The 25,291-nt window shown below is 46.4% G+C and overlaps 1 protein-coding gene and 1 non-coding gene across 2 annotated transcripts; both read right to left on the bottom strand.

The window, feature by feature from the left end:
* PDILT (protein disulfide isomerase like, testis expressed) lies at positions 1–24,149 on the bottom strand. Its single transcript, XM_010982575.3, has 11 exons — positions 23,948–24,149; positions 18,937–19,143; positions 12,689–12,822; positions 11,645–11,782; positions 9,516–9,626; positions 9,309–9,434; positions 6,596–6,793; positions 5,029–5,149; positions 2,747–2,925; positions 1,244–1,333; positions 1–392 (listed from the first exon to the last, which is right to left on the bottom strand). Exons 1-11 carry the CDS (start codon positions 24,147–24,149, stop codon positions 162–164), a joined length of 1,737 nt encoding a protein of 578 aa, XP_010980877.1. The 3' UTR covers positions 1–161.
* On the bottom strand, positions 23,476–23,547 carry TRNAV-AAC (transfer RNA valine (anticodon AAC)). The gene has a single exon. It is a non-coding gene; the product is annotated as a tRNA-Val (tRNA).
* Positions 24,150–25,291: the final 1,142 nt, after the last annotated feature.

Genomic DNA, 25,291 nt, shown 5'->3' on the forward strand with positions numbered 1-25,291 from the left:
GAGGTAATGAATAAAACAGGGCCAAAGGCATTCAGGGGGTTTTTATTATCCAGCCTCCGCCCACCTGTCGCAATGATATATAATTTGATTGGAGTAGATCCACTCAGCAAATGATGCCAGGACCTGGAAAATGGACACTTTCCCTCCTGGCTCTGGAGAAGCTACAGTTCTTCCTTCAGTCTTGGTTTCTTCTGTCTCGGAGGCCCCTTGGGCTCAGCCGCCTTCTCCTCCTCCTTGGCCATTTCTTTCTGCCCAGCTGGCTCGTCCAGCTCAGTCACATTCTCCAACTCAGGCAACTCATGTTCAGGTAACTCTTTCTTTATAAAAGGTACCTCCTTTTCTTCAGCTAATATATCCTCTTCTGCCACTTCACTTTGCTCAACAGGCAGTAGCTATTCAAGAAAAAAAGAAGGGGAGGGAAGAAGGAGGATAAAGAAACAAAGAGGCAAAAATTACATGATAGTTGTGATTATAATTGCCAAGCAGACTTTCCCCACTGTCAGTCCATAGGTGTGGCTGCCCCACACTTAGCTCAAGGGTTTGGCGGCGTGTGACCCAGACCTAACTAAAGAGATTCGTTCCAGGACTTGGACTAGGAGTACCAAGGAGTAGATGCTTTCTTTCTAAGCTGGGAGGGTATTACTTAAGAGCTGGGGAGCGGTCATTGCTTCTCCCTGGGGAAGTGACTGCTTGGGAATGAAGCCAATATAGAGAAAAACAGAGATGGGGAGAAAGAAAATGACTCTGACTTTCAGAATCCACCCACACCTGATAGTTTACCAGTTATCTGGGATAAATTCCCATTGCTGCTTAAGCCAAAGATAGTTTCTGACATTTGCAACTGGAAGGATCCTAACTAATACAAATGACATCTTCATGCAGATGGCCTCACTGAGGCATGAACAGAATTAAGAGACAATGGGGACTGGCCCATCTATTAGGAGAATAATGCCAGAGGGCAGGATCCCATCAAGACATCTGGTTACCCACTCAGGAACAGCGGACCCAGAGCAGCAGCCTGCAGAGCTATGTGTCAGAGTCTTTGCCCTTCCCAGTATTTCCAAAGTCTGCCATTTCTGGTAGTAAGTGCCCTTGGAATGAAGTCATTCAAACTGGATCCATCCCAGGTCTCTCCAAAGTGCACAAGATTGGGGGACTCTTGGCAACCTCTTTCCTAGTCCATTGAGTTCCTGATGGTTCTGTGTGGGACAGAATCATCCAGGGTACTGCTGTTTCACCTTACCTCATCTTCATCCTCAATCCTGACCTTGATTTGACTTTCCAGGAAGTCAGAAAAGCCCTCCATGGTATGTTCTCCCATATACAGTACAGCCTAAGAAGATAATGGAACAGAGTCAGAATGGTGGCCTTTTCCTGCAAAATACTCAGGGATTGCTCCATAGGTAAACCCTGGGTCAAATTCCTAACAACCTGAACAAGTTCCTTAACTACTCTGAGCCTCCATTACAATGGCCCTAAGATCAGGATAATAAAACATCTTCCATCATAGGGCTGTCATGCAGTGGTCCAGAGCAGGAATGATGGAGCCACACTGTTGGGACACAAACTCTGGCTTCATCACTCGGCAGTGTGGTTTGGCTGACTCAGTGTCCTTGACTGCAATATGAAGGTAATAACAGTCTCTACCTCATGGTGTTATTTTAAGAATTCAATGAGTTACTATATGGAAAGCATTTGAAACAGCGCGTGACTCATCGTGAGCACTATATGTGTTTGCTATTATTACTATTACTGTTACAGAAGAATAAGAATCATTATCTTACAAAGCGCCCTGCACACATTCTTGCTCAGCCATCATTAGTTTCCTTTCCTCTTTCAGTCTTTAAGATTTCTTAACTGCTTACTGTCCTCTGGCTGTCTAAATTCCTTTCCAGGTAACTGAGGATCTGTGACAGGCTCACCCTTTCAATTCAGCCTCATTTTCCCTGACCCCCTGCAAGCATCTTTTTGCACCAGGGGGATGGCATCTCTTTCACAGTTCTGTGGCTTTCCTTCTGCCTCCCTCCTTGTTCATATTATACTTCCTGCCTATAATTCACATGCCTTCCTCTAATCTGATTTAAATCCTCACCATTCCTCAAAGTCTCATGTCTGCATGGAGACTTCCAGCCTTATCTGCCCTCCAGAATCTGTCCCATCCAAGTCCAATTGCATTTGGAGATGAGCCCATATCATGACTTCTCCCCAACACTGAGTCATGTTCTTCTTGGGAGCAGGGTCCTTGGCTTATAATTCTTTGATTGACACCCTTCCCCACATGCCAAAGTGCCATGAAGAGTGTGCTCCATGAACATTGGTGATGTCTGATGACTATAAAACCAAAGTGTAAAATATTCGATTGTCTCTATCATGTATTCTTCCTTCTTTTGATAGCCCCCTACCTCCAATATCCACATGGTGACCTCCCCCACCTTATTCCATATAGTCTGGGTAGGGCTCAGCTCCAATAGCAGAGGGAATCACGTAACCCGGGCCAAATCCTCTTGGCCACAATGATGGGGTCAGGGAGAATCAACTGACCTAAGTTGGACCCAATTAGACTGAGTCTTGGGACTTTCATGGAAGCTAATGGATAACTCTCTCTAACTTGAATATGAGAGGATAATAGGGGCTGGGGCTGAGAATGACGCTGATTTGGTAGAAGGCAGAGCTGGAGGCGGGGAGAAATCGAGTCCATGGTAATAATGTCACATTGCCAGTTATGTGAGTCCCAAGAGCCCCTCACTTGTTCAGAGTCCGTGGGAAAGAGCCTGAAGAAGGGATACCGGTCCAGGTGAATCGGCTGAATGTCATTTGCTGTGATGTCGATCTTGGCGATGGTGACTGTGGAGTGGTTTTGATACTTTCTCCCCAACTCTTCCAGCACTGGGAACAGCGCCCTGCACTTTTTGGACCAGGGTGCATCTGGAAGAGAAGGGGAGTCACTGAGCTCACACTAATAAAGACTCTGAAAGCCAAGCTTCCCCGTGAACACCGTCTCCGCGTTTGCACAGTGCACTCCCTCTCTCTTCTAACAGTATGTTAGGTTATTTTACATTTCAGCCATAGTTCCTGATCATCATTAAATCAATTAGAAAAAAAATAATAGCCTAGTCCCTTTCTGCTCAGACATTAACGCTTTTAGCATGTTGGGACATTTCCTTCTATTTTTTTTTTTTTCCTTTCACATAGCCTTCTACTCCAGCTGAAGAAGAAAACCAAGAAAAGAATTTCTGCTAGATGATTCCTCATGTTTTTCCAAAAAGTGTGTGTGTGTGTGTGAGAGAGAGAGAGAGAGAGAGAGAGAAAGAGAGAGACAGAGAGAGAGAGAAAGATAGAGAGAGACGGAGCCCTAGAGTTTTCCAGCAGAGGTTAAGCTCCTAGCTCAAGGTCCCCCAGGAAAATAAGCAGAGGAAGTGGGATTTGGAAATAGGCTGCTTTGACTTGTGACCATGGTGTCGCCCTGCCTCTCAATCCAGTGGAGGGGAATACACCCAAGAAGTGAATGAGAGGTTATGACAAGCACAACGACCCCTGGCAAGGGGACACTGGACTTCCCTACAGATGGTTCCTTGAGCTTTAAGTATGGCCCAGGCGTCTGGACCTATGGAGAGAAATCAGGGACCAGCTCCAACAGAGAAGGGAAATAACCTTGCCATTAAAGTTTCTGGCTCTGGGGGAAGAGTGGCCTCAAAGGCTCCGGACATCACATTTGGATGATCATCCCTCCATTTACAAACCAAGTGCCTCCTCCATGACCCACTGCACCCCGGCAGCTCTCCTGGAGCTTGATGGGCCCTGGGTCGGAGCAAGATGGGGCGTAATGGCTGCAGTCCCAGGGGGTCAATCCGACAGCCCTGCTTCCAGGAAAATGAGGCTGCTTTTGCCTTTTACCAGAACCCAGTGGGCGTTTTTATGACTCCGGGTGTCAGGTAAGTGCAGAAAGTCACCCCCAGCCTCTCACTTAAAGGCAGCAGATCATGGCTGTTTAACTAAGCAGACTTTAAACACCGTGCTCTGTGGATGAGAGCCCATTTCAATGAGATTTTTAAAGGCCTGCATGATGTAATTCAACCCCTGTTTGACCCTCCAGGAAGTGATGACATCGGAGCTGGATTTGAACTTTTTGTCTTGCAACTTACTTACTGTGTGACCTGGGGTAAGGTAATTAACCTCCCTGAGGCCGGATTTCCTGGTCTGCATTATCGGGGAATCCAGTGGACTTTCCTAAGAGCTTTGTTTTAAGAAGGAAATGAGACCAGGTGTATAAACAGCAAACTATGTGCAATAAATGGTAACTGCCCGTTAAATGAAAGAGATCTCTGAAGTCGCTTCATTGCCACCCTTCTCTGTGTCTCTGGGTGGAAGAGAAGGTCCCTGGCTTTGGTTTTCACATGCAAATCAGAAACAGCTGGGGACAGGCACGTAGTCCCTGGGTGAGCACTGGAAATAGTTATAACAATAGAGAAAGTAATAGTAATAATATCTGTCAACTATCAAGTGCCTGTAAGATGCCAGACAACTGTTCCACGTCCTTTACATGCATGATTTGGCCACACCAACTCAGGCAGATTACCTACGGGCCATTTGATGAGTTACTTAAAGCCACTGCTGCTGTTCTGCACAGCAGTTACTGGTATAGACATCAGAGTCAGGCTGCCTAGGTTCAACCCCTTACTTACTTAAGGTCACTTACTAGCTGCATGACTTTAGAAGACTTCCTTTACCTCCCTGGGACTGTGTTTAGTCATCTGTAAGGTGGGAACAATAAAAGTAGCTACTTTTAAAAGTAAGTTGTGAGGATTAAATGAGACAATGTAGAGACAGGCGTGGAAGGTATTCCACACATTTCAAGAATTTGATTTTTGAGGAAAGTCTCTTGATCCAAACCCTTTGGATGTCCAAAGACCATCCCTAGTGTGGTGCTTTGATACATTTCGGAGATTTTGGTGCCCAAGAATTCAGGGGCTACACTTGGAAAGTAATGCTGGAGCCACTGCTTCCAGTGGCCTCTGCAGAGATACTTACAGAACATCACAAATACATCCCTTTCCTTGTCAAAGACGACATCATTGAAGTTCTTCCCAACGAGCTGCTTAACTGGCCTCTGGTCCCAATATTTTGGAACTTCTTCACTGGATTGATGTTTCTAGGAAGCAAATTTGAGAGACCTCCAGAAAGGGGTTGGTAGATGGGGGTACCTCCACCCCACAACCTTGTCCCTTAACTGGAAATGATGGAAAATTTTCTCTTGTTCTTACAACAACAGCCTTGGGGAAAAGTTTGAAATGCTGAGACAGATCATGAGCTAGATGTGAAGCCTGGGTTGTCCAGGGCGACCTGGAATCAGAGGGCTGAGGAGGAGACAGGGCTCCAAACTGGGGTGGGTTCTAGCATAAATATATGATTCTTAGGATTCTTAGATGAGGGTGGGGTTCAAGTCACATCACTAACATCTTAACTAGTTTGTCCCCCTCCACTCCACAGGGCAGCCAAGAATCAAACTAAGATCGTTTATGTGACGTTTAAAATATTTATCACACCTTGGTTCCAGCCAGCTTCTCCAAGCCCATCACCATTCTTCCCTGGTTTTCTTCAGCCACAATGGTCTTCTGTTCACTCAAAGGGCAAGTCTCCCTCCCACGTCATCAATGTTGCACTTCCTTCTCTAGTTAACTCGGATCCATCTTTCAGAATAATCTCAAAGGAGGATTTCCCTGACACTCCCACAGGCTAGGTCAGGCCCTGCTTTCATAAATGTTTACAATACTTGGCACTTTTCCTGCATTGCTTATGTAAGTTTACCATTTATATTTATTTTTTTCTGGTTATTTGGTTACTGTGTCCCTGTCTCAATGGATGGAATGTCCCAAGGGACTTTTCTTCTCTTACCTTTGAGTACCGTTGAGTACCGTTGAGTGCTGGTACATTATGAGGCCTCGGTAAATGTTTTATGAATGAACTAATGAATGAAAGAATGAACCCAGCTCTTGCTTCTCTTTGAAGAAAGTGGTGGAAGTCTCCCAACATATACTTTTCTCTGCGACCCCGGCTTTCTGAGTATCTCTTAAATTCACACCCTTCTCTCCATCAGCACTGCTATTACCCTTGTCCAAGTAGACGTCCTCTCTCATCTAGATCACTGTCATAGCCTCTTAGTGTCCTCTCTGCTTCTCCCCCTAATCCTCTCCACGGCTTTATTCTCCTACAAGCAGGCTCTAATTTCACCATGTAAATCTGGCTTCCCAATCCTCTTAGGATACCAAATCCCTACTATGCTTGTAAGTCCTTGCTGTCTGGCCTTTGCCCAGCTCACCAGCCTTGTCTGCCACAAGAGCATCCCTCATCCCCACCCCGAACGCTGGAAAGGACTTGATGATTCTTTAGGAGGGATCATAAAAAGTGTGGGGCTTGGGTGTGAGGGATGGGAAATGGTGAAAATGATGGAGGTCTGAGGTAGGAAGATGAGGATATTTCCTCACAAGAACCATGACATTGACCCTTTATACTGCCTCCCCGTTAGCAGATGACCAAAGCCAGCAGGATTACAAAAAAAGGTGATCATGTTGAGGTCCTTACCCAAGAACAAGCTTACCTTGGCTTTTCTATTCAGGAAGCTTTGACCAAATTTCTTGAGGTTTTTATAGGTTATCTCCTCGAAAGGCATTTTGTACCTTGCATCAGAGCTTAAGTTGAGGATCTGGACGGATGGAATATCGAACTCTGTGATTCGAAAATATTCAAAGACACGTCTGTTTTTGGGTTCATCTGCATCCACGAGGATGGAAAGGATCTGCCAAATCAAACGAAACCTGTGTCTCTCTGGATTGGAGGCATGAAAAGGGTAAGGAATCCCTTCCCAAAGGAGAGAAACTTTAGGGAAGATGTGGGAGGGCACCAAAGGAGTGCAAATAGCAGCGTCTACGGGGCACCTCTGAAAACCGGAACAGAGGCTCCTTTTTATCAGGTGGATGCAGCCGTGCGCCCCAGTGCACAGACAGGCAGTGGTCATCAGCCTGGTTTCACCACCCCTGTGCAGGGCGCCATTCACACAACTGTAGGAAGGCAGGAGGTGCTGAGCTCTCATCCCAGTTCCTTGGGCAAAACGGGAACTTCCCCGCTCTGTGCCTCAATTTCCTTTTAATAGTACCCACATTATAGGGTTCCTGAGAGACTTAAACAAGACACTGTATGTAAAGGCTTCGTGCCGTGACTGGGAGGTAGAAAATGCTCACTACGTGTCAACTCATTCTTACCAGAATTACTATTCTTCCATCAGGGAAACTCACGACTTCATTCACTCATGCATTCAATACATATTTATGGAGTGGCTCCTAGGCATTTTGCTAAGCACTGGAGATACAAACACTGCCCAAGGCGGACAAAATCTATGCCCTCATCAAGCTCACGTTCCAGTGGAAAAGGCAGGCGAGAAATGAGTAAGCTAATTAATAAATTCAGATAGCGGTGGGCGCCAATCAGGGCACCGTGAGAAAGTGCCTGCACAGAAGGGGTGAGGTGGGGGCCCAGTAACAGGCAGGAAGGTCGGGAGGAGTATCTGAGGAGGTCACGTGTGAGCTGCGCTCCAGGGAACACTGATTCAGGCAGTGGAAACTGTGGCTGCAAAAGCTGGAGAAGGGGCGGTGGGGTGGAAGCATAGAGTGTTCTAGAATAGAGAGGAAAGGCCAATGTGGCTGCAGCACCATGAGGAGGAGGGGCATGGGAGACAGAACTCCAGTAATGAGTTGGGGTTTAACCTGAATGAGATGGGAGGTCACTGACGGACAGTAAGTCAGAGTGTGACATGGTGATAATTTTTAGAAGATCACGCTGGTTGTAAAGAAGTCAGAGTAGGAGAAAGAGACTGGTTAGAGATTCCTGCAGACCCTGGATTCAGATACTCTCAGGTCATTCATCTGCCAAAACATTAAGAGCCCTACTACGTGCCAGGCACTCTTCTAGGTGCTGGGGAGAATGGGAAAAAAACAATTCAGACATATTAAAACCAACCGTGCATACTTTCAACAAACATTTGCTAGAAATGAACAAGATAAGCTATGTGGGTGTGACCTGTTAGAAGAACACTCATCCAACTGTTTATCTTTGGCTCAAAATAGAACCCAATCAATAAATGGCATTTGAAAAGCTTCCTAACTGGGGTAAAGGCAATCTGGAACCTCCTCTCATAATATAAGCTGAAATAAATTCCAGTTAGACTAAAGAGCTAAATAAATAAAAAAAAAAACCTAGAAGAATTATGGCTAAGTATTGACTATTATAACATAACAGAAATCGAGGGAAAGCAATCAGATTATAAGCAATTTAATTACATCAAAAATCTTAAAGTTTAAAATTGAATAAGCCAGGAAATGTATTTATAAGAGAAACTTCTGTAATTAGAATAAGCTTCTTGGAGAATACTGAGATGGATTGTAGCATGAACATTAAGGATGTTCATGCCCCAGTAGCTTTATTCTGTGTTTATTTGGGATTTCAAAGTGTTTCATTGTTTTGTTTGAATTTTAGAATAATTTTCTTCAAGAGAAAAAAAAAATCTGCCATTACCTTACTTCTTATAAAAAATAAAGAGAAAAATGAAGTCAATAGTCCAGGTGGTGGGAACTACAAAAATACAGATACAGTGCTTAGAAAAAACTGATTTGTTTCTAATGATGATAATGTTAGCGATAATAATAATCAATGTTTATGGTACATTTGCTCATTGCTTTACATACAGCATTTCTAGCTCTTACCATGACTCTCCACTTCACACAGGAAGTCACTGAGACTGAGAGGTTAAACTCACCTAAGACAAAAATCGCTTGGAAGAGGAAGAGAATTTGAATGCAGTTCTGTTGATGCTGAAGCCTAGAACCTCAGCCACAGGGCTTCAGACTTTTCCTACTCCCTGACCTCAGGCAGGAGTGGTCTCTCCTCTCCCCCTCACCTCCAGGCCAAGGCTGCCAGCACTGTGGTCAGCCACCCCTAGTGGAGCACAGCCCATCAGAAAAAGCAGCCAGACCAACCCTGCTCCCACGGCAGACTCAAAAAGATAAGGGAAGAAGGGGCAAAGGTTTGGTGAGAAAGAGAGACACACTGGGCAGGAAGAAGAGAGGAAGCTAGTTTAAAATTACATAGTGACTAACATACAGCATTGATATGCAAATCAGGAGATTAGTATGCAAATGAACACACAAATCCTTCCTGGATTAATATATAACCAGAAAGGCAGGAAGATGGCGTCAGGGTCTGCAGGTCTTGGAGTCATATCCAAAGAGACCCAAAGAGCAATGGCAACTTCCACAAACCTTGTTTTGGAATTTCTTCGATGCCAACTTATAATGCTGCATTATCATACCAAACGACTTGGAGCTTTTGGAGACAAAGAGCAACATGTGATTCAGGATGTACAATTCATAAATCAGGTCCTTACTCTGAAATTAAAAGGAAAACGGGTCATCCCGTGCACACAGCTGCCCCCGCTGCCCTTCTCCCAGGACCCTTCGCTCACTGACCTCAGAGCTGTATTCAATAACAAACCCTGTGAGCTGTTGTTTCATGACTTGACCGAGGATATTTCTGTTGGTATTATCATTAATAAGCTCCTGGCGGTTCACGATTTTTCCCTTGGACAAAAGAAGAAAAACGTTAGAAGGCAGTAGCATCCATGATGTAGGTACTTAATAAATATAAATCGTACAATTTTTTCCTTGGATACAAGGAAAACACCATGAAAATAGGTGTCATAAATAATCTAGATACTTAATACAAATGGACGGCTGGGCAGATTAGCCTGAGTGTGGAATATGGGGACGTGGCAGCTGTGAAAATCTCCAGTCTACAAAGACAGGGGGTGTAACTGACTGACAGCCCCAGCTGCCTCGCTCCGAAATCCGTCAGTGTATCTGTGCTGATGCTGAGCGCTTTCTCACGCATTGCTCCTGAGCAATTAATTCGCAAGGGATACTAAAGCAAGCCCATTTCTGGGAGATGCAGGACTTCTCTTATAGGTGACATTAATGAACTTTCTTAGAACTCCACAGCAGTCAAGGACTCTTCCATCCAACCTTCCTTCCTTCCAAAGGGTCAGACCTACATCACGGTCTGATGAATTTCCCCCAGCTCCCTCTCTGTCTTCCTTCAAGAGCATTTCCCCTAATCTTTTGCATGACTAATCCTGCTTGATGACTGCTTCACAGAGGGACCTGGATTAACACAGGGAATGATATAATTCTCTGGAGCCCAGGATCAAAGTCTGCGCGGGAAGGAGAAAGAAGCAACTATCTCCTTATTTCTCTCTACTCCATCTCCTCCTCTTCATCACCAGTCTCACCTTCTGATTCAAACCTATTCCTCGGATTCTTGCAAAAGTCTCCTAGTGGTCTTCTAATTATCTCCTCCTGCTTCCCTTCAATCCATCCCCCACACTTCAGCCAGAGAGATGTTGTTAAAAATGCACCTCTTGCTTAAATACTTCACAGTCCCTGTTGTCTCTGGATAAAGCCTAAACTCTTTCTGGTCATAACAGTAGCTTAATAGTACTATTACTTACAGGGAGCTCATACCGTACTAGCCACAGTTCTAAATATGCTATGTGTATTAGCTCATTTAATCCTCAAAACATCTCATTGAGCGATATACTGTTACTTCGCCCATTTTACAGTGGAGGAAATTGAGGCACAGAGAAGTGAAGTGACTTGCCCAGGGTTGGTAAGCTAGTCAGAAATGGAGCCAAGATTCCAACCCAGGCAACTGGCTCTAGTGCCCATGTTTTTAACCATTAATTAACATAGATCAAACCTCTCCTAAATGCATTTCCAAGTTGGTTATTTGGTTTTTGATTTTGTGATGGGGTTTAGTCTGCAGAACTTTAAAATTTTTATGTGGTCCAAATTTATCAATATTTCTTTTCATACTTTCTGGGGTTTCTGTCATGCATTATCAAAGGGTTTTCCCCTCCCTCCCAGGTTGGAAAGCAAACTCTTCCACGGCATCTTCCAGAGAGGTTAGGTTACTTGCCCAACACCATACACAGAAGTAGGTGGAGTGATATCCAGATGCTGCTTGCCTTACAGACAGAAGTCTTCTCACAGAGAAGACTGCGAGCCACTCTGTTTTTACTTAGGCCCATGGAAGTCATTGAAAAATTCTAAATAAAATAAATAAAGAATAAAATAACCTAATTTGTGTTTTTGAATGGACAGAAAAAGATCCAAATACATGTGGAAATTTAGTATATGATAAAGATGATCTTTGAGATCAGTAGGAATGACTAGCACTGAGGGAACTGGGCAGCCATTTGAAAAAAGAAAACTAAAGCTGAATCCATTATATCACTCCTGCCACCCAATTAAATTCCAGATTGATGGAGGGTCGGGGGAGGAGCCTGGACCAGAAGAAAACACAGGGCAGAAGACTGAGCCTTAATTTATAACATTTACTGGTCAAGGAAAGGAGGAGCTTACAGTGGAAAAGGGCTAGAAAGGCCAGAGAAACAGCTGGAGACTACGATTTCCCAGAAACGGACTAGTCCAATGCCACTTCGTTCGCAAGTGGCAGGACCAGAATTTGTACCCAAAGCCCATACATACATGCATAGTTCATTATTTCGAACCATGCACTAGCACTAAGACCAAAGCCCTACCTTTTTGAAGACGAGAACACTGTCCAGGGTGACGTGGAAACGCCCGATGGCGTTTCTGATCGATATCACTCCGAACGTGAGCTCTGGGAAGTCTTTGATCATGTCGTAGAACAGCTCTGCTACTTCTTCCTGTAAATCCTGTTCGGGGAGGGTTGCTTGATAAGGCTTTGGTAGAAAGCAAAATGCCTGGATTTCTCAAGGGCAGGGTGAAAATGGTGACTAATTTGTCTCCTCACCTTTCCAAGTTCTGGGGTTTTGCTGGGTCACCTAAATCCACTTTCATGGGTGTTTCACACCCAGAATACTTCTGTGGCTATGACTAAGGCCAAAATAGGCAAACTCACAGAGATGAGTGGAGAGAATTGATAAATTTGACCTTTTCCAAGTATGAGAGTGAAGGCTGTTCTAACACAAGCATTGAGATTTTTAAGCATCTATTCCTTAATTGTGTTCAAAAGAGGCAACTGATTTGACCACGTGTAGTACCATTTGTGAACTTGATATCAAGATATGGTTGCAGTTTCGACCTTCATTCTTTAGCTTGAAAGAACACTGGGGCCGAACACAATGACAAAGTATAGGATGGGAGAGAAAAAGTCATAAACTCTCCCCATATATAAATATAACCCTAAAGTTCTGACTTGTACTCAAAGGAAAGGAGTCATCAAAATTATAGGAAATGAGCTAAGACGTATCAGAAACTATTCTCCAAAGGCAAAATGAGTGTGCAAATTATTGATTATTCAGTGATGTTCCAAATGGACCCCAAAAAGATCAGTTACACTGTCAAAATCAACTCAATATATGTCAATCTCCCCTCTCTCCTCATTACTCTCTACTTTTGCAGTTTGTTTCTATTACCATTTATCTTCCATCTTTTCTTTATTTTAATCCTGCGGTTCTCCCAGAAAACCAGCTCATCAGAAAAGGAAGAATGGGCATGGAATTATCCCAAATGGAGGACATTTCCTCATCCCACCCCTCTTCCTGACACAAGACTCCTCCTCAGTTGAGAAGCCCCTTCCCACCTCTTGAACCCAGTACCTGGAAGAAGCCAATGATGACCAAGGGCCTGGAATTCACAAACTTTGCTATCTCATTGGTGTCAGTGAACAAAAATGCTTTCTGGCTAATTTGTCTTCTCAACCAAACGACCAAGGCGGTGGACTCAACCACTCCTGGAGAGAGATACAGTTAAATGGATCCCACAGAAGTTTCCTCTTGAACTGGAGGAAGGCCTGTCTTCCCCAAGGCACTGCACTGAGCATTTTGGGTGTATTACATCCCCACAACAACCCTACGGGATTCATATTCTCCCCATTTTGCAGATGAGGAAATTGAAGTTCAGTGTGCCCTTGGCCCTGCTACTAGCAAACCTGGGGATCAAACCTGGGAGGAATCATGCCCAGCCTTCTTTTTCTCATCCACCCTTCAAAGTGACAGGAAGATGGATTTACTTTTTAAAAACATAAATTTTAAAAAATGTAAATAAAAAGAGCAGCTTGCTCCATGCCCTTGGGGAAATTCCATTATTTCCCTGCGTCTCCAGTTCCTTAGCTGAGACACAAATGCCTGCTAAGGCCATAGACCCTGACTTCCATTTCTCAGCTATCTATGGGAAGTGCCAAGCACACAAAACTCTTAGCTTCTAAAACTGGGACACATTCTACCATATCTGGGGAGACGTGACGGTGTGCCAGAATGTACACCAGGCTGCACATGGCCTTGTGTTTGCTAGATCATCAATTTCACTTTATTTTCTGTTGAAGCCTGCTATAGAATAAAACGGATCATTTAAAATGAGTTTATGAGCTAAGATTAACGCAAAGGTTGCGGTAAGTATCTTTGGGCTACATACACAGGCCTTTATTCTTTCTCCATTCATTCCTTCACTCATTCATTCATTTGATAATTAAGCGTTGAGTGCCTATTATGTTCGTGAGTGCTGTGCTTGGTCCTGGGGATAAAATGGTGAGCAGAAACAAGACATTGCCACTGCTTTGCAGTTCTCATTCTGTTGAGGAGGTCAACTGTCAAATAATCACACAAACAAGTGCATAATCACACTCAAAGTAAATATTCAAAAGCGAATTCTATGAACTTGTAGCAAAGATATGCGACCTAGCCTGTGAAGTCAAGGAGGGCTTCCTGGAGAAAATCACTTAGCTGAAAACTAAAGAATGCGTAGGAGTTAACAGAAAGCCACTAGAGAAGGAAAGGCTTCCAGGCAGAGGGAACAGCCTGTGCAAAGGCCCTGTGGCAAGACATATTTCTGCCTAGGGCTTGAGGGATGCACACTGAGTTGCTGAATCAACTGGAAAGGACTCTTATTTTTAGTGTCTTTGCTTACCTTCCCTCACAACATTAGGCCTTTTTTAAATTGATAATGAAGTATTTTTACATTCAGAAAGGTATACGAATGACAATGTATAGTTTGATGAATTTTCCCAAAATGAACACACATGTGTAAATACCACCCAGATAAAGAAACAGAACATTAACTGCCTCTCAGAAGCCCCCACTGTGCCCCCTCACAGCCCTGACCCCAGCCCCACCTGGAGGTAACTAACCACTGTCCTAACTCCTAACAGCAAGCATTAGTCTGCCTGCTCTTGAACTTCATGTAAATAGAACCATAGTGTGTGTTTCTCCCTCCATATTGTACTTGTAGCATTCCATTGTGTAAATATTCCGTGTTTATTTATCCTCTCCCTGTTAATGATCGTTTGGTTTGTTTACAGTTTGGGGCTATTAAGAATGAATTCTTACGCGTGTCTCTGTGGCACATTGTACACACTTCCGTTGGGTACATGCCCAGGAGGAGAATTCCTGGTCCTGGGGGTGCTGAGTCCAACATTAGGAGATGCAGATTAGGCCATTCGAAAAACCACAGTGGGTAAAGCCTCTGAAAGTTTGTAGGAGGACAGTGTGGTGGTCTCCAGGGACAGAGAGGGGTGAGGGAGGCTTCATGCCACCCTCAGACCATGGCTTTCCACCCACAGCAGTCCCCCCTCTCCTGGATTTCAGCCTCAAGTTTCAGTTTCTATTTTCCCAGTGGTCTGGGTCATCTTTTAGGAAGTAACAGGCACATATCATGAAAAACCCTCTTATAGGCTTTGCCTGAAAAAAACTATGTTTCAAGTGACCTGAAAGGAATTGCTTTAGAAATCCTGAAAATACCAAAAAAGGTGACTAAAAACCCTCCAAATGGGTTTGAATTTCAGGTCATCAGAACCAGTGCTCTGATCACCCTTTGTGTCACCTGCCCCTCAGCTCTGTCCACACTCTACCCATGACCTTATCCTCCCGCACACGGGACTTGGCACCTGCTAGGCCCTCCGCCTGGGCAGCCGTTTCCTCTCAGCTCTCAAGGGCATCTCCTCCTGCTTACTGAATCCTCAGTTTGGTCTTTTCTTACTCTCCCCTCAATCATTCTCTATCTCATGACCTGTTTTATTTTCTTCACTGAGTCTGTTTCTGAAGTTATGATTTTTTTTTTTTTTTGCCAAATTCTTTAGTAGCTCCTGAAGGGGCAGCAGAATATGCCACTTGCAATTATATGACTTTGGCAGATTGATTATTTTGAACTAAAGTTACTCTAGAAACAGCCTGTGTAAGAAGGTTACCCCAGCCCTCTTCTGTCCGTCTGAAAGCGGGAGCGAAATGTCTCATAGGGAGGTGGCCGCCCTGCACCAGGAGGGCAGAGGGCAGAGGGCATTCTTATCACCAGAGACAGGGGTTCAAGGCTGCGAAGGCTCCATCCATCAACCTCGGTACTTCCTCATTAATTTACTTCCCCAAGCCCAAACCCCTTTGTCTCGTCAGTTCTTCACAGATTTCTTGTTCCTTTACCTGAAAAGTGTGAAAGCTGCCTGCTCTGGTCACTTTTTTGTGCCTTGTGTCTTTGGGACTCCTGGACGTAGGAAATGAAATTTGCTTTTCTTCTGTTAACCTCTCTTATGTCAATTTAATTATAGTGAAGAAAGGAAATGTTTTCCTCTTCTACACCCCTGGAATGCCTGGCTCATAATAGGTGCTCAGGAAATAATGATGGGCTGAATGAAGGAGGTGACTGAATCGTTAGATAAGCCGCTTTGATGCCACTTGACCTCGGGCCCTCTTCTCTGGGATGGATGAGCTCTGTTTGCCCCTCTGGACTCCAAGGGACTGAGGTAGCTCGGAACTTGGCAAACATTTTGCTTCTGACTGCCTGCCAATTGGGCACTGTCCCCATGGGGCAGGAACTGCTCCTGGTGCTTGGCTCTGAACCAGAGGACACGGTGACAATGGAAGTGTGAACGCCAGGTCAATGATTGACTGGGGCTGTCACTCTACTGCGTATTTGCAGGCACCAAGCTGTGAATGCATCATTAATTGAGGCCCTGGAGGCAGCCTGAGTGCCCCTCCTTCCTGGGAGATGGTCAAGGCCAAGTCTCCCACCATCAATCCTTGGAGACTAGAGGAGAACTAGGACGGGGGCTTTGACCCAGCAAGGACTAAACCTCACCTGCTGAGGAGGAACATTTTCATAAAAGTCACAGGGCCAGTAAAGTGTTGTCCCCTTAGCTCAGTGAAGCCCATTAAATGGCAGAGCTGGCACGATTCATCCTTTTTAGGCAGTGGGAAATTGAGGCTGCCTTAAGTCCTCACAGCTAGTGCTGGTCCTGAAATCCAGGCACTGGCTCCAACGCAGCATCTCACTGCCTCTTTCCACGGTGGAGGGACATACTGAGGCAGAAGGGGGCTGGGCAAGCCCAGTAGAAATATGGACTGGCTCCTTACCCACCCCAAGCCTGCCACAGCAGGAGCCCTCGCAATTCCCTCCCATTCAAACTCTAACCTATGCGTGGAAAACCTAAGTGTTCCAGGCACTGGACTAGGGCCAGGAGACTGACAGCCTGAGAAGAATAAAAACCACATCTGTCATTTACACGGAGGACAGCGCAATATACAACAGGGGTCGGTCAGCTATAGCCTGTGGGCCAAATCTAACCTGCCAACTGATTTTATAAATAAAGTTTTATTGGGACACAGCTGTGCCTCTTTGTGTACATGACTCCTTTCCCACAGCATCAGTAGAGTCCAGTAGTTTCAACAGAGACTGTTCGGCCTGTAAGGTCTGGTCCTTTAAAGAAAATGTTTGCGGATCCCAGTGCTAATTAGCTGGGGAGCCTTGAGGGTTATTCCACTCTCAGGTTCCCCACTTGTAAGAGCACATCCCACTTTGTCCTGTTGTGACATCTACAAAGGGACCAGAATGGTGCCTGGAACAGAGTGAAAGCTTCAGACGCGTGTCAGGGCTTGTGCGCTGCAGACTTACTCCTTCTTCCCAGGAACCCTAGGAGTAGGTGCTTTCACCATCCTCGTTTCACAGACGAGGAAGTCAGAATTCGACAGGAAGAAGTATTGTTCCTCAGGTCCGTAGTGATGATTTGAAGCCAGGGGGTGTCCGCCAGCTCTGGCAGCCTCTTCAGAGGCCCCAGGAAAGGAGGTTCGATCGGCCTCTGCCCTTGTGCTCTCAGCTGAGTAGACGAAGGGGAGCAGATACAATTCTGTGAGGTGAGATCTTTGAGGGGGAAGAACAGATCCTGTGAGATTGCAGAAGCAGGGCAGGCACTCCGACCCAGGCAGTCAGGGGAGACTTCCTGGAGGAGGTGATGGTGAAGCTTCCCGAATGGCAGAGGAGGTTCCAGGCACTGGTTCACAGTGCAAAAGGGGGCACAGCCAGTCTGGAAGTCACCACACTGTCACCTTGTTGCCTCTAAGTGGAGTTAGACCTCACAAGTCCTTCAGGAGGCCGGGGCATCTCAGAGCCTCAGCCACTCATGAGCAGATATGAACTTCGACAAAGTAACTTGGAGCTTCTCGTTTCTTCACAGCCCTCTCCCAAACCAACCCATCACAAAGGGCTCCTCCCTTGGCGTCAGTGGGTGGCACTGAGGGTTGTCACTTGGTACTTACAAAGCAGCAGTCTTTGTCCCTTTTCTCACTGCTCCTGCCCTCTCTTCCTGTCTCTTTTCCTTCTGCACACACTATCCTGTTACAAACCAGCTGGGAGCCACCGCATTGCCGAGTCTTTTACGTAACCTGCTCTGAGGCTGGCTGTATCCTCGGCACCGTCCTCCGTTAAATCTGGCCTGTGAGCCTCATGCCCTCTTGTGTCCATTCTGAGAACTTCAAGACATCCTGCAGCCCCTGCACCTGGTGGCCCTTTCCCCTTTAGTTCTCGCAGCAACACTCAAGCAGGCTTATCGCAAACCTGCTAAATGCCAGGTGCTGCAAAAGGCAATCTTAGTTTTCTGAGACTCAATCATTTAACACACACAATGGGAACATTCTACTCACATAGTAGGGATTGTGCTGGGCACGTCTGTTTTTTAGTTGTATTCCATCCATCCATTGTATATGAGATTATGCATCAATATATTTAACACTTTTAAAAATCAGGACCTACCATGTGCCACACGGAGGCACAAAATTCTTTAAGCTTCCTTCAACATAAGATAGGGCTTGATACACGGTAGAGGCTTAATAAAAGGGTGTGGAATAAGTGGACAAATGAGTTAATGAGCTAAATGGACGATGACAGAAGCTGAAGGGTTTGGCAGTTGCCCTGTCCCAAGCCCGTCTTGTTCTAGCATCTCCCTGTCTCCCTTTTGGTCAATCAGTGCTTCCTTGGCCTCGGACCCTGTCAAAATCATCCTAAAGTGGAAGATTGCATGAGAGTGGGGAGTTAGGTGAGTTGGGAACTCACTCTCTGGTCTCTGATAGTTTATAAACCATGTGCCTCACTATCCCACCTCCTGGTGCGTCCCAGGCCCCCCAGCTGAGATGCAAGCTGTAGTGGAGGCAGCTACATGTCCACCAAAATCTTTTTTTTTCCCCTTATGGACATAAAGCAGGGCCATATTTCTCACCCTTTCAGTTGGGTGGAGGCATGTAACAGAATTCTGGTCAATAGGATGAACATAGAAGTGATATTTGTCACCTCCAGGCTTGGGCCACGGACACCACCATCAGCATTCCTCTGCCTCCCAGGATCTGCTGCTGGCCAGATGCAGAGGAGACAGCAGATGGCTTGCAGTCCTAGGGGAGGACTGAGCTGCAGGCTGGAAGGAACCTGGGTCTTTGAAAGACTGTGTGGAGCAGAGCCCCCATCTCCACTCCCTGGCTGCTAACTGGGCTTCTTGCAAGCCAGAAATAGACTTGTAATTCTGTTGAGCCACTGAAATGTCAGTGTTTATGTGTCTCCGTAGCTAGCAGCACTTTGGCTGACACACAAGTACCGTTACCTTTGCAGCTGATGGGCTCCGATCTGTTGCCTTCGAAAAACAGCTTCAGCTCCGGGGCCTTCTTGATGCCAAACTCCTCCTGAAGTTCCTTCTCAACCGTGATGTCCACTTTGCCAAAGCCAAGCCCGTTCTTGCCTTTCCCCATGACCTCCACGGCTTTGCCCAGCTCCTCCGCCATGCTCCTGGACTGCTGGGAGGACGGGCTGTCTGAAAGAGCCAGCGTGAAAACAGAACTCGCCAGGGTCTCTCCTCTCCGGCCCCATGTCTCCCGAGGAGGAGGCTTTGCATGGCCTGCTCAGCTCCTGGGCCTTCCTCGCGCTCCACTGCTAGTAGGTAGACTCAGAAATGCGACAGGCTGGGAGACACACGGTCCCTCCAACTGGCCATCATGGGAGACACACATTAGGGTTCTTTGGGTTGGGCAACACTGGAAACAATATAACTTTGAGCAACTTAATCACTCTAAGCCCCACTTCCCCCCACAAAATAGTGGCCACCTTGGGACGCTGTCAGAGTCAAAAGATTTATTTAACAATCCATCATACAGTGCTTATCACTTTCTAAGAGATTTACATGGATTAAGCCACTTGATCCTCCCGGTGCCCCTATGGGGCAGGTGCTGCCAATGTTGTCTCACTTTTATAAATGAGGAAACCAGCGCACAATTAAAATGACTTGCTCGCCCAAGTCCACGTGGCAGTGGGAGGTCGAGCAGGATCAGACCCACGCCATCTGGCTGCAGAGTGCCTGCTCTCTACCCTCCACAGGCACGTCCGACCCTTAGCACAACGCCTGGCACGTGGTACATACACAATGCATTATTATTACTACTGTTATTATTGCAAACTTTTTTCGGTCAGAAATTATAGTGGAGGTCGGGGGAGAGAGAGAGAGAAAAGAGAGTGTGAGCGGCATCCAGTGGAAAGTCTTGGCTCTAACAGGCCAAGTTGGGCGCCTTCAGTTGTCCAGGGTCTACTCATGGGCAGGGGACGGTCATGGAAAGAAGGCCAGGTGTGGGAAGGGTAAGGATGGAAGGTCATGATGCTCCCCTGCTCACTCAGCCCATCCTCCTGGGAAGGAGTGCTAAAGAGACCTGACACCATTGATTAAGATTCCTGGGCCCCTCTCGTTGCCGGGTAGTGGGGACCCCTTTTCGGGAGAGTCTCAGGGGGTTGGTACATGACCCCGGTAGCAGAAGAGGCCTTCCTGGCCTAAATGGGAGGGCTAAAAGGCGGCAGTGTTTGCCTTCCCTCCTCCTGTGTGTGACTTGCAGCCCTCCCGCCTCGGCCCCTCACTGCCCAGTGTCTGCAGCAGGAGGGCTGAGCCAGGGCAGGGGGAGGGGGTCACTGATTCCCTTTCGAGCCAGAACACCTTATCTTTTTCAAACTTCCTTGTCCATCTGGAGCACTTGGAAAAAGTGTAAATCACTTCCACTGCCACGGGCAGTTCCAAGTCCAACAGAGAGGTCTTTTGTAAAGCAAAACCCAGAAAGCCAGGCCTGTAACGGCTGCCCCACACCCCGGTCATTGCCAGTCAGCACACCTGCTCCGGTGATGGAACCCGAAGGTGAGTGATCGTTTTCATTAAACTCCCAGTCAATGGATGGGAAGTGGGACTTTTCGCCTTCCTTTTAGGCCGATGTCTCTCCACTACCTGCTTGGTCACCATCATTGCCTTCGATATCCTTCATCCATCACCACCAGCAGGCACTGGCCTGTTGCCAGCGCCTCTGGCCCATGGGCCTCTCCCCTGGCTCCCTTGCGGATTCGGCCATGCCTGGCTGGTTGGGGGTTGCTGATTGACATAGTGTCCAAATCTGAGTTTCTAAGGGTAGGAGCTTGGGGCGAGAAAAACACTTGGAATGATTGTCCAAGCAGTGGAGTTTTTGAGGTTCCACGTGAACACTGCCCAGTGCTCTTCAATGTCCAAAATGTGAGTGAGAGAAAGCAGTTCTGAGAGCTGAATGGATGGGACCTACCAGTAATAGTAATGGGATTCATTCATCTGACAACTTTGTTTTTAGCATCTTCCATGTGCCAGGCACTGTTTTGGGTACTGGGGATTTAACAATGAACAGATTGATAAAAATCACTGCTGTCACTAGAGAAGGCAGAAAATAAATACAGAAGCAGACTACAGTCTACGTTAGATGTTAGGTGCTATGGAGAAAAAAGAAGCAGGGGTGGAAGTGGGGAGAGTCCAGGGAATTGACTTTAAGCAGGGAGTCAAAAGGAAGCCTCACTGAGAAGGAACATTTTAATAAAGACTCAGGAGATGAGGGAGCAAGCTATGTGGATACCAGGAGGGAGAGAGTTCCAAGCAGAGGAGCCATAAGTGCAAAGGTCCTGAGGTGGGAGCACACACAGCATGTTTGAGGAATGACTGGAAGTCTATTGGGTCTGAAGCAGAGTGAGCCGGGGTGGGTGCAGGTGACAGAGGCTTTGAAGGCGACTGAGTAGACTTTGACCTTTCCTCTGAGGGTTGTGGAAACATAGTGGATTGTTCTGAATGTTTCCTGGAGATTAGACCAAAGAGAAAAAAAAAAAGGAGACCAGCTGGAGGCCACTGTAATTATCCAGGTGAGAGGTAGTAACAGGTTGAACCAGGGGAGGGGCAATGGAGGGGTTGAGAAGTGGTCAGAGCCTCGAGGGATTTTGAAGGAGGAGTTGACTGGATTTATTGATGGACTGGAGGTGAAGTGTAAATGAAAGGAATCAAGGACGACTCTGAGATTTCGACCTGAGCAACCAGAAGGATGATGATGGTGATGATGATGGTGGCGATGCTTTAGGGATAATTACTCATGAGCCTAGAAATAGCTCCTGATAAGTCTCATTTTGGCCTCTCCCCACTGAGCATAGCCTTCATTTTCCCCTGTCTCATTCATGGAGAACACTGTTGGCCAAAGGAGAGCTCATTCACTCATTCAACACCTCTGCACACCCACCATGCACAATCCCAGATGTTAGCCATCCAGAGGTGAACAAGATTTGGCCCCTGTCCCCCGTGGAGCTCACAAGTTTAAAGGCAGTTTCAATAGAGTGTGGCAAATGCTGTGAAAAGGAGGGCGCAGAGGGCGCAGAGGGTCTTTATGGCTTTTCAATCAGGGAGTGACCCAATGAGATTCGCATTCCTAGTCAGTCCAGGTGGAAGTGAGGTGGACGCAGCCTCTTGACAAGGCAACTCCATGAACATATGCTTCGCAATCCAGGTGAAGACATTGCCCAGTGAGACCCAAAGAGATTTGCATTTTAGAAAAAAAGAAATTCTCTGAGTACGTTGTCAAGACAGCACTAGAGGGGGAGGGGAGACCATCTAGAAGATGCTGCGGTGGGTCAGGGGCGGAATGGTGAAGCCACAACTAAGGCAGTAGCAGAGGATGGGAGGACTGGAGACTGCAGAGGGCTTTAGGAGGTGGTATCGACAGGACTTGGTGATGGATTAAGGTGAGAACAGAAGGTGGTCGCCGGAGTCTTGGTGTGGATAAGGGATGCTCAGCCAAGTGCATGCCCTGCTCACAAGCTCGTAGAAAGGAAATGGCTCAGACTAGATCTCTCCTAAGTCTTGCACCATGGGCTTGAAGTAAAATCAAGCATGCATCCTGACACTTTGAAGGAAGCCAGGAACAGCCTGAGCTGGACAGAGGTCAGGGGCTTGGAGCTATTTTGATGGAGTTTTGCACAATAGACCTGCTCCATATTGGATGTAGGAAAAATGACCCAACCAGATTTTCCCTTCTGGGAACAATCAAAGTTAAGGGCACAAAAAGAATGACTTTGTTCTATGTCACTGTGAGTGAAGTGGCTGCACAAGCCAGCTGAGGAAGCAGCGGGACCCAGAGCAACTAAGCTGCTGGCACTGTCACTCACCCAGCTCCCCCAGTGAAGTGGCCTCGCTCAGAGAGAACGTGTCAAATGAGAAATGACAAGAATTGAGGAAGGAGCTGCGGGGCCTGAATTTCAGGCAGGGGACACAAAGCCAAATGCTGTGGGGGTGAGGAAAAGGTGTGCCCGCGCGGGGTTGGCTGGACAGGGATGTGGGGTAAACTGACGAGAGTGTTTTCTGTGTAAAAATGGAGATCGTACCTCAGCTCCAGACAACTGTCGCGTTGCTGGGATGTGAGCTTTTGGTTTTTCAAGAGCGGATATAAACACAATTTTAATTGTGAAATGTCCCCGAATAGGAAGACAAATAGAGCCACCATGCTGGGTTGTGGTTAGGTTTCTATCACTTACCATTTAGTGGGGCTGCAAGGACACTGCCCAGCATACGGTAAGTGCTCACTGTGTGAAAGATGCTATGGAAATCCCTTCCACCCTGTCCCAAGGCACAGGTGTCTGCCAGTGGAAAAAGAAGCCTGTCCTCTCCATCACAGTGCCTGCTGATGCAAAGTCTGAAGAGTGAAAGTGGACATGCCAAGTTGAGATGATCTAAAAATCTTTTCTCGAGAGTGTGCCCTTAACTGTGTTCCAGCAACTTTTATTTTCGTTTGTTTTAATTGGTGGGGGGGAGGGTGGTAATTAGCTTTATTTATTTTAACAGAGGTACTGAGGATTGAACCCAGGGCCTTGTGCATGTTAAGCACACACTCTACCACTGAGCTATACCCCCCCCCCCCAGTTCCAGCAACTTAACATACTATCTTATTTATTCTTCACATAATCTAGTGTAGTCCTTATGTTTCTGCCCATTTTACAGAGTAGAAAACTGAGGTTCAGAAAGACAAAGACACCTGAGGGTATATCCTGGCTTTTTGCCTTCAGTGGGACAGAGGAACCAGATACAAATTAAGATCAAAGTGGCAACACAGCATTTTGCAAATTGGTTAATTTCCCTGGACCTCAGTATTTTCGTCCAGAAATTGAGGATGATGTTATATACATTTTTTTAGTTGTTAATAAAATGTGTTTTCATGTGTTTATCAATATTTAAAACTCCCCTGGCTGCCAGGAGAAAGGAGGCAGGTCTCATCCCACACGCCACCCACTGCCCAGGAGTGGAGGACACTCACAGAAGAGCACCATCAGGAAGCGGGTCTCGTTCAGCATCTGGGTCAGGGCGGCAGGCGTTAGCACCATCAGGTTGTTCTCCACCAGGATGTGCAAGGGCTGGGTCACGTCGATGCTGGCCTCCTCATCGTCCACCTCTAGTGAGCCCTGGACAGTGGTGGCACAAGAGGCCACCAGCAGCAAACACATCCAGAGCAGCCCCATGGCTGCTGACCTGCAGGGGCAGGAGGAGGAACAAGAACTCTTATCCACACGTGTGGTAGGGCCCCCACGTCATCACCTCCTCCCCATCTCCTTCCCTACCTGGCCAGTCCCAGTATGAAGAACGTGGCCTGAGCACGTCCCACTGCCTCCAAGCAGTGCGCACAGCTCTTGGCAAAGCCAGCCGGCAGAGGAAAGGCAAAGCATTAGGTTAACCTTAGGGCCCATGGAAACCTCACGGGGGTGCCTCAGAGCAGCAGGGTCCCACTCAGAGCAGCAGGAAGCCAAATCTCATGCCAGCCACTCAGCACACTGGCTCTCAAGACACTAGGTGAGAATTTTTCAGAGCTGAAACCCAGTTCAGAATCCTCGGGTGAGTCTCTGGGTCTCAGAGATGACTAGTCCAATCTCCTATCACAGCCTCTGCTTCATGCTCCTTCAGCTTCTGCTTGAATACCTCTTTTGACAGGAAGCTCACTACTTGACAGTGTACCCCCCATTTGATTTTTGAGCAAATTTTCTAATGTGTAAGTATTTCTTTTAAAAGTAATCACCATAATGCACACTTGTAAAAATTCCAAAAAATACTATAAAATGTGTTAAGCAGAAAATTTAAAATCTCTCCCATAATCCCACCCCTGAGAAAATTGCTCATAACAGTGTAGAATGAATCCTTAATGGATGTTGAACATGCCTACATGAGTGTACATTTGAATGGACATCTTTAAACATAAGTAGAATCAAATACGCATATTGTTCATTGTTCTGATTTTCTTGCTCAACGATATGAAATATATTCCAGACACTGTCTGATAAGGGTGCCTTTTAGGTCTGTAACATGAGTTCCTTTCCTCTTTTTTCCCCCCTCCTTCTTTTATTTTTTTATTTTTATTCATTTCTCTCTTTTTCTTTTTAATTCTTAACTGTTAGGCGGTCTGGGTCAGCAGTTGTCTCTCTGTAAATTCCACTCTCCCTAATAACGTATGTTTTCCCTAACAATTTAGAGCATAGGATCACTGTCTCAGATCTTCCTCCTCAAGCCTAGAGCCATTTCCCTGTGCAACATACAGGCTATCCAAGTGTTTTAAAGAAGACCTATAGCAGGTGCCGGTTAAACTTACAAGAACCTTAACGTCTTTGTTGAC

This window comes from Camelus dromedarius, chromosome 24, assembly GCF_036321535.1.
Source record: "Camelus dromedarius isolate mCamDro1 chromosome 24, mCamDro1.pat, whole genome shotgun sequence".
NCBI lineage: Eukaryota > Metazoa > Chordata > Mammalia > Artiodactyla > Camelidae > Camelus > Camelus dromedarius.

Bases quoted from the DNA above. Each gene is read 5' to 3' on its own strand.
- PDILT (XM_010982575.3), bottom strand. From the start codon at position 24,149: ATGGGGCTGCTCTGGATGTGTTTGCTGCTGGTGGCCTCTTGTGCCACC. The intron at 19,144-23,947 runs GTGAGTGTCCTC...TGGCTCTTTCAG, and splicing joins CTTCCTGATGGTGCTCTTCT to ACAGCCCGTCCTCCCAGCAG. The intron at 12,823-18,936 runs GTAACGGTACTT...ATCTCTCTCCAG, and splicing joins GGAGCCCATCAGCTGCAAAG to GAGTGGTTGAGTCCACCGCC.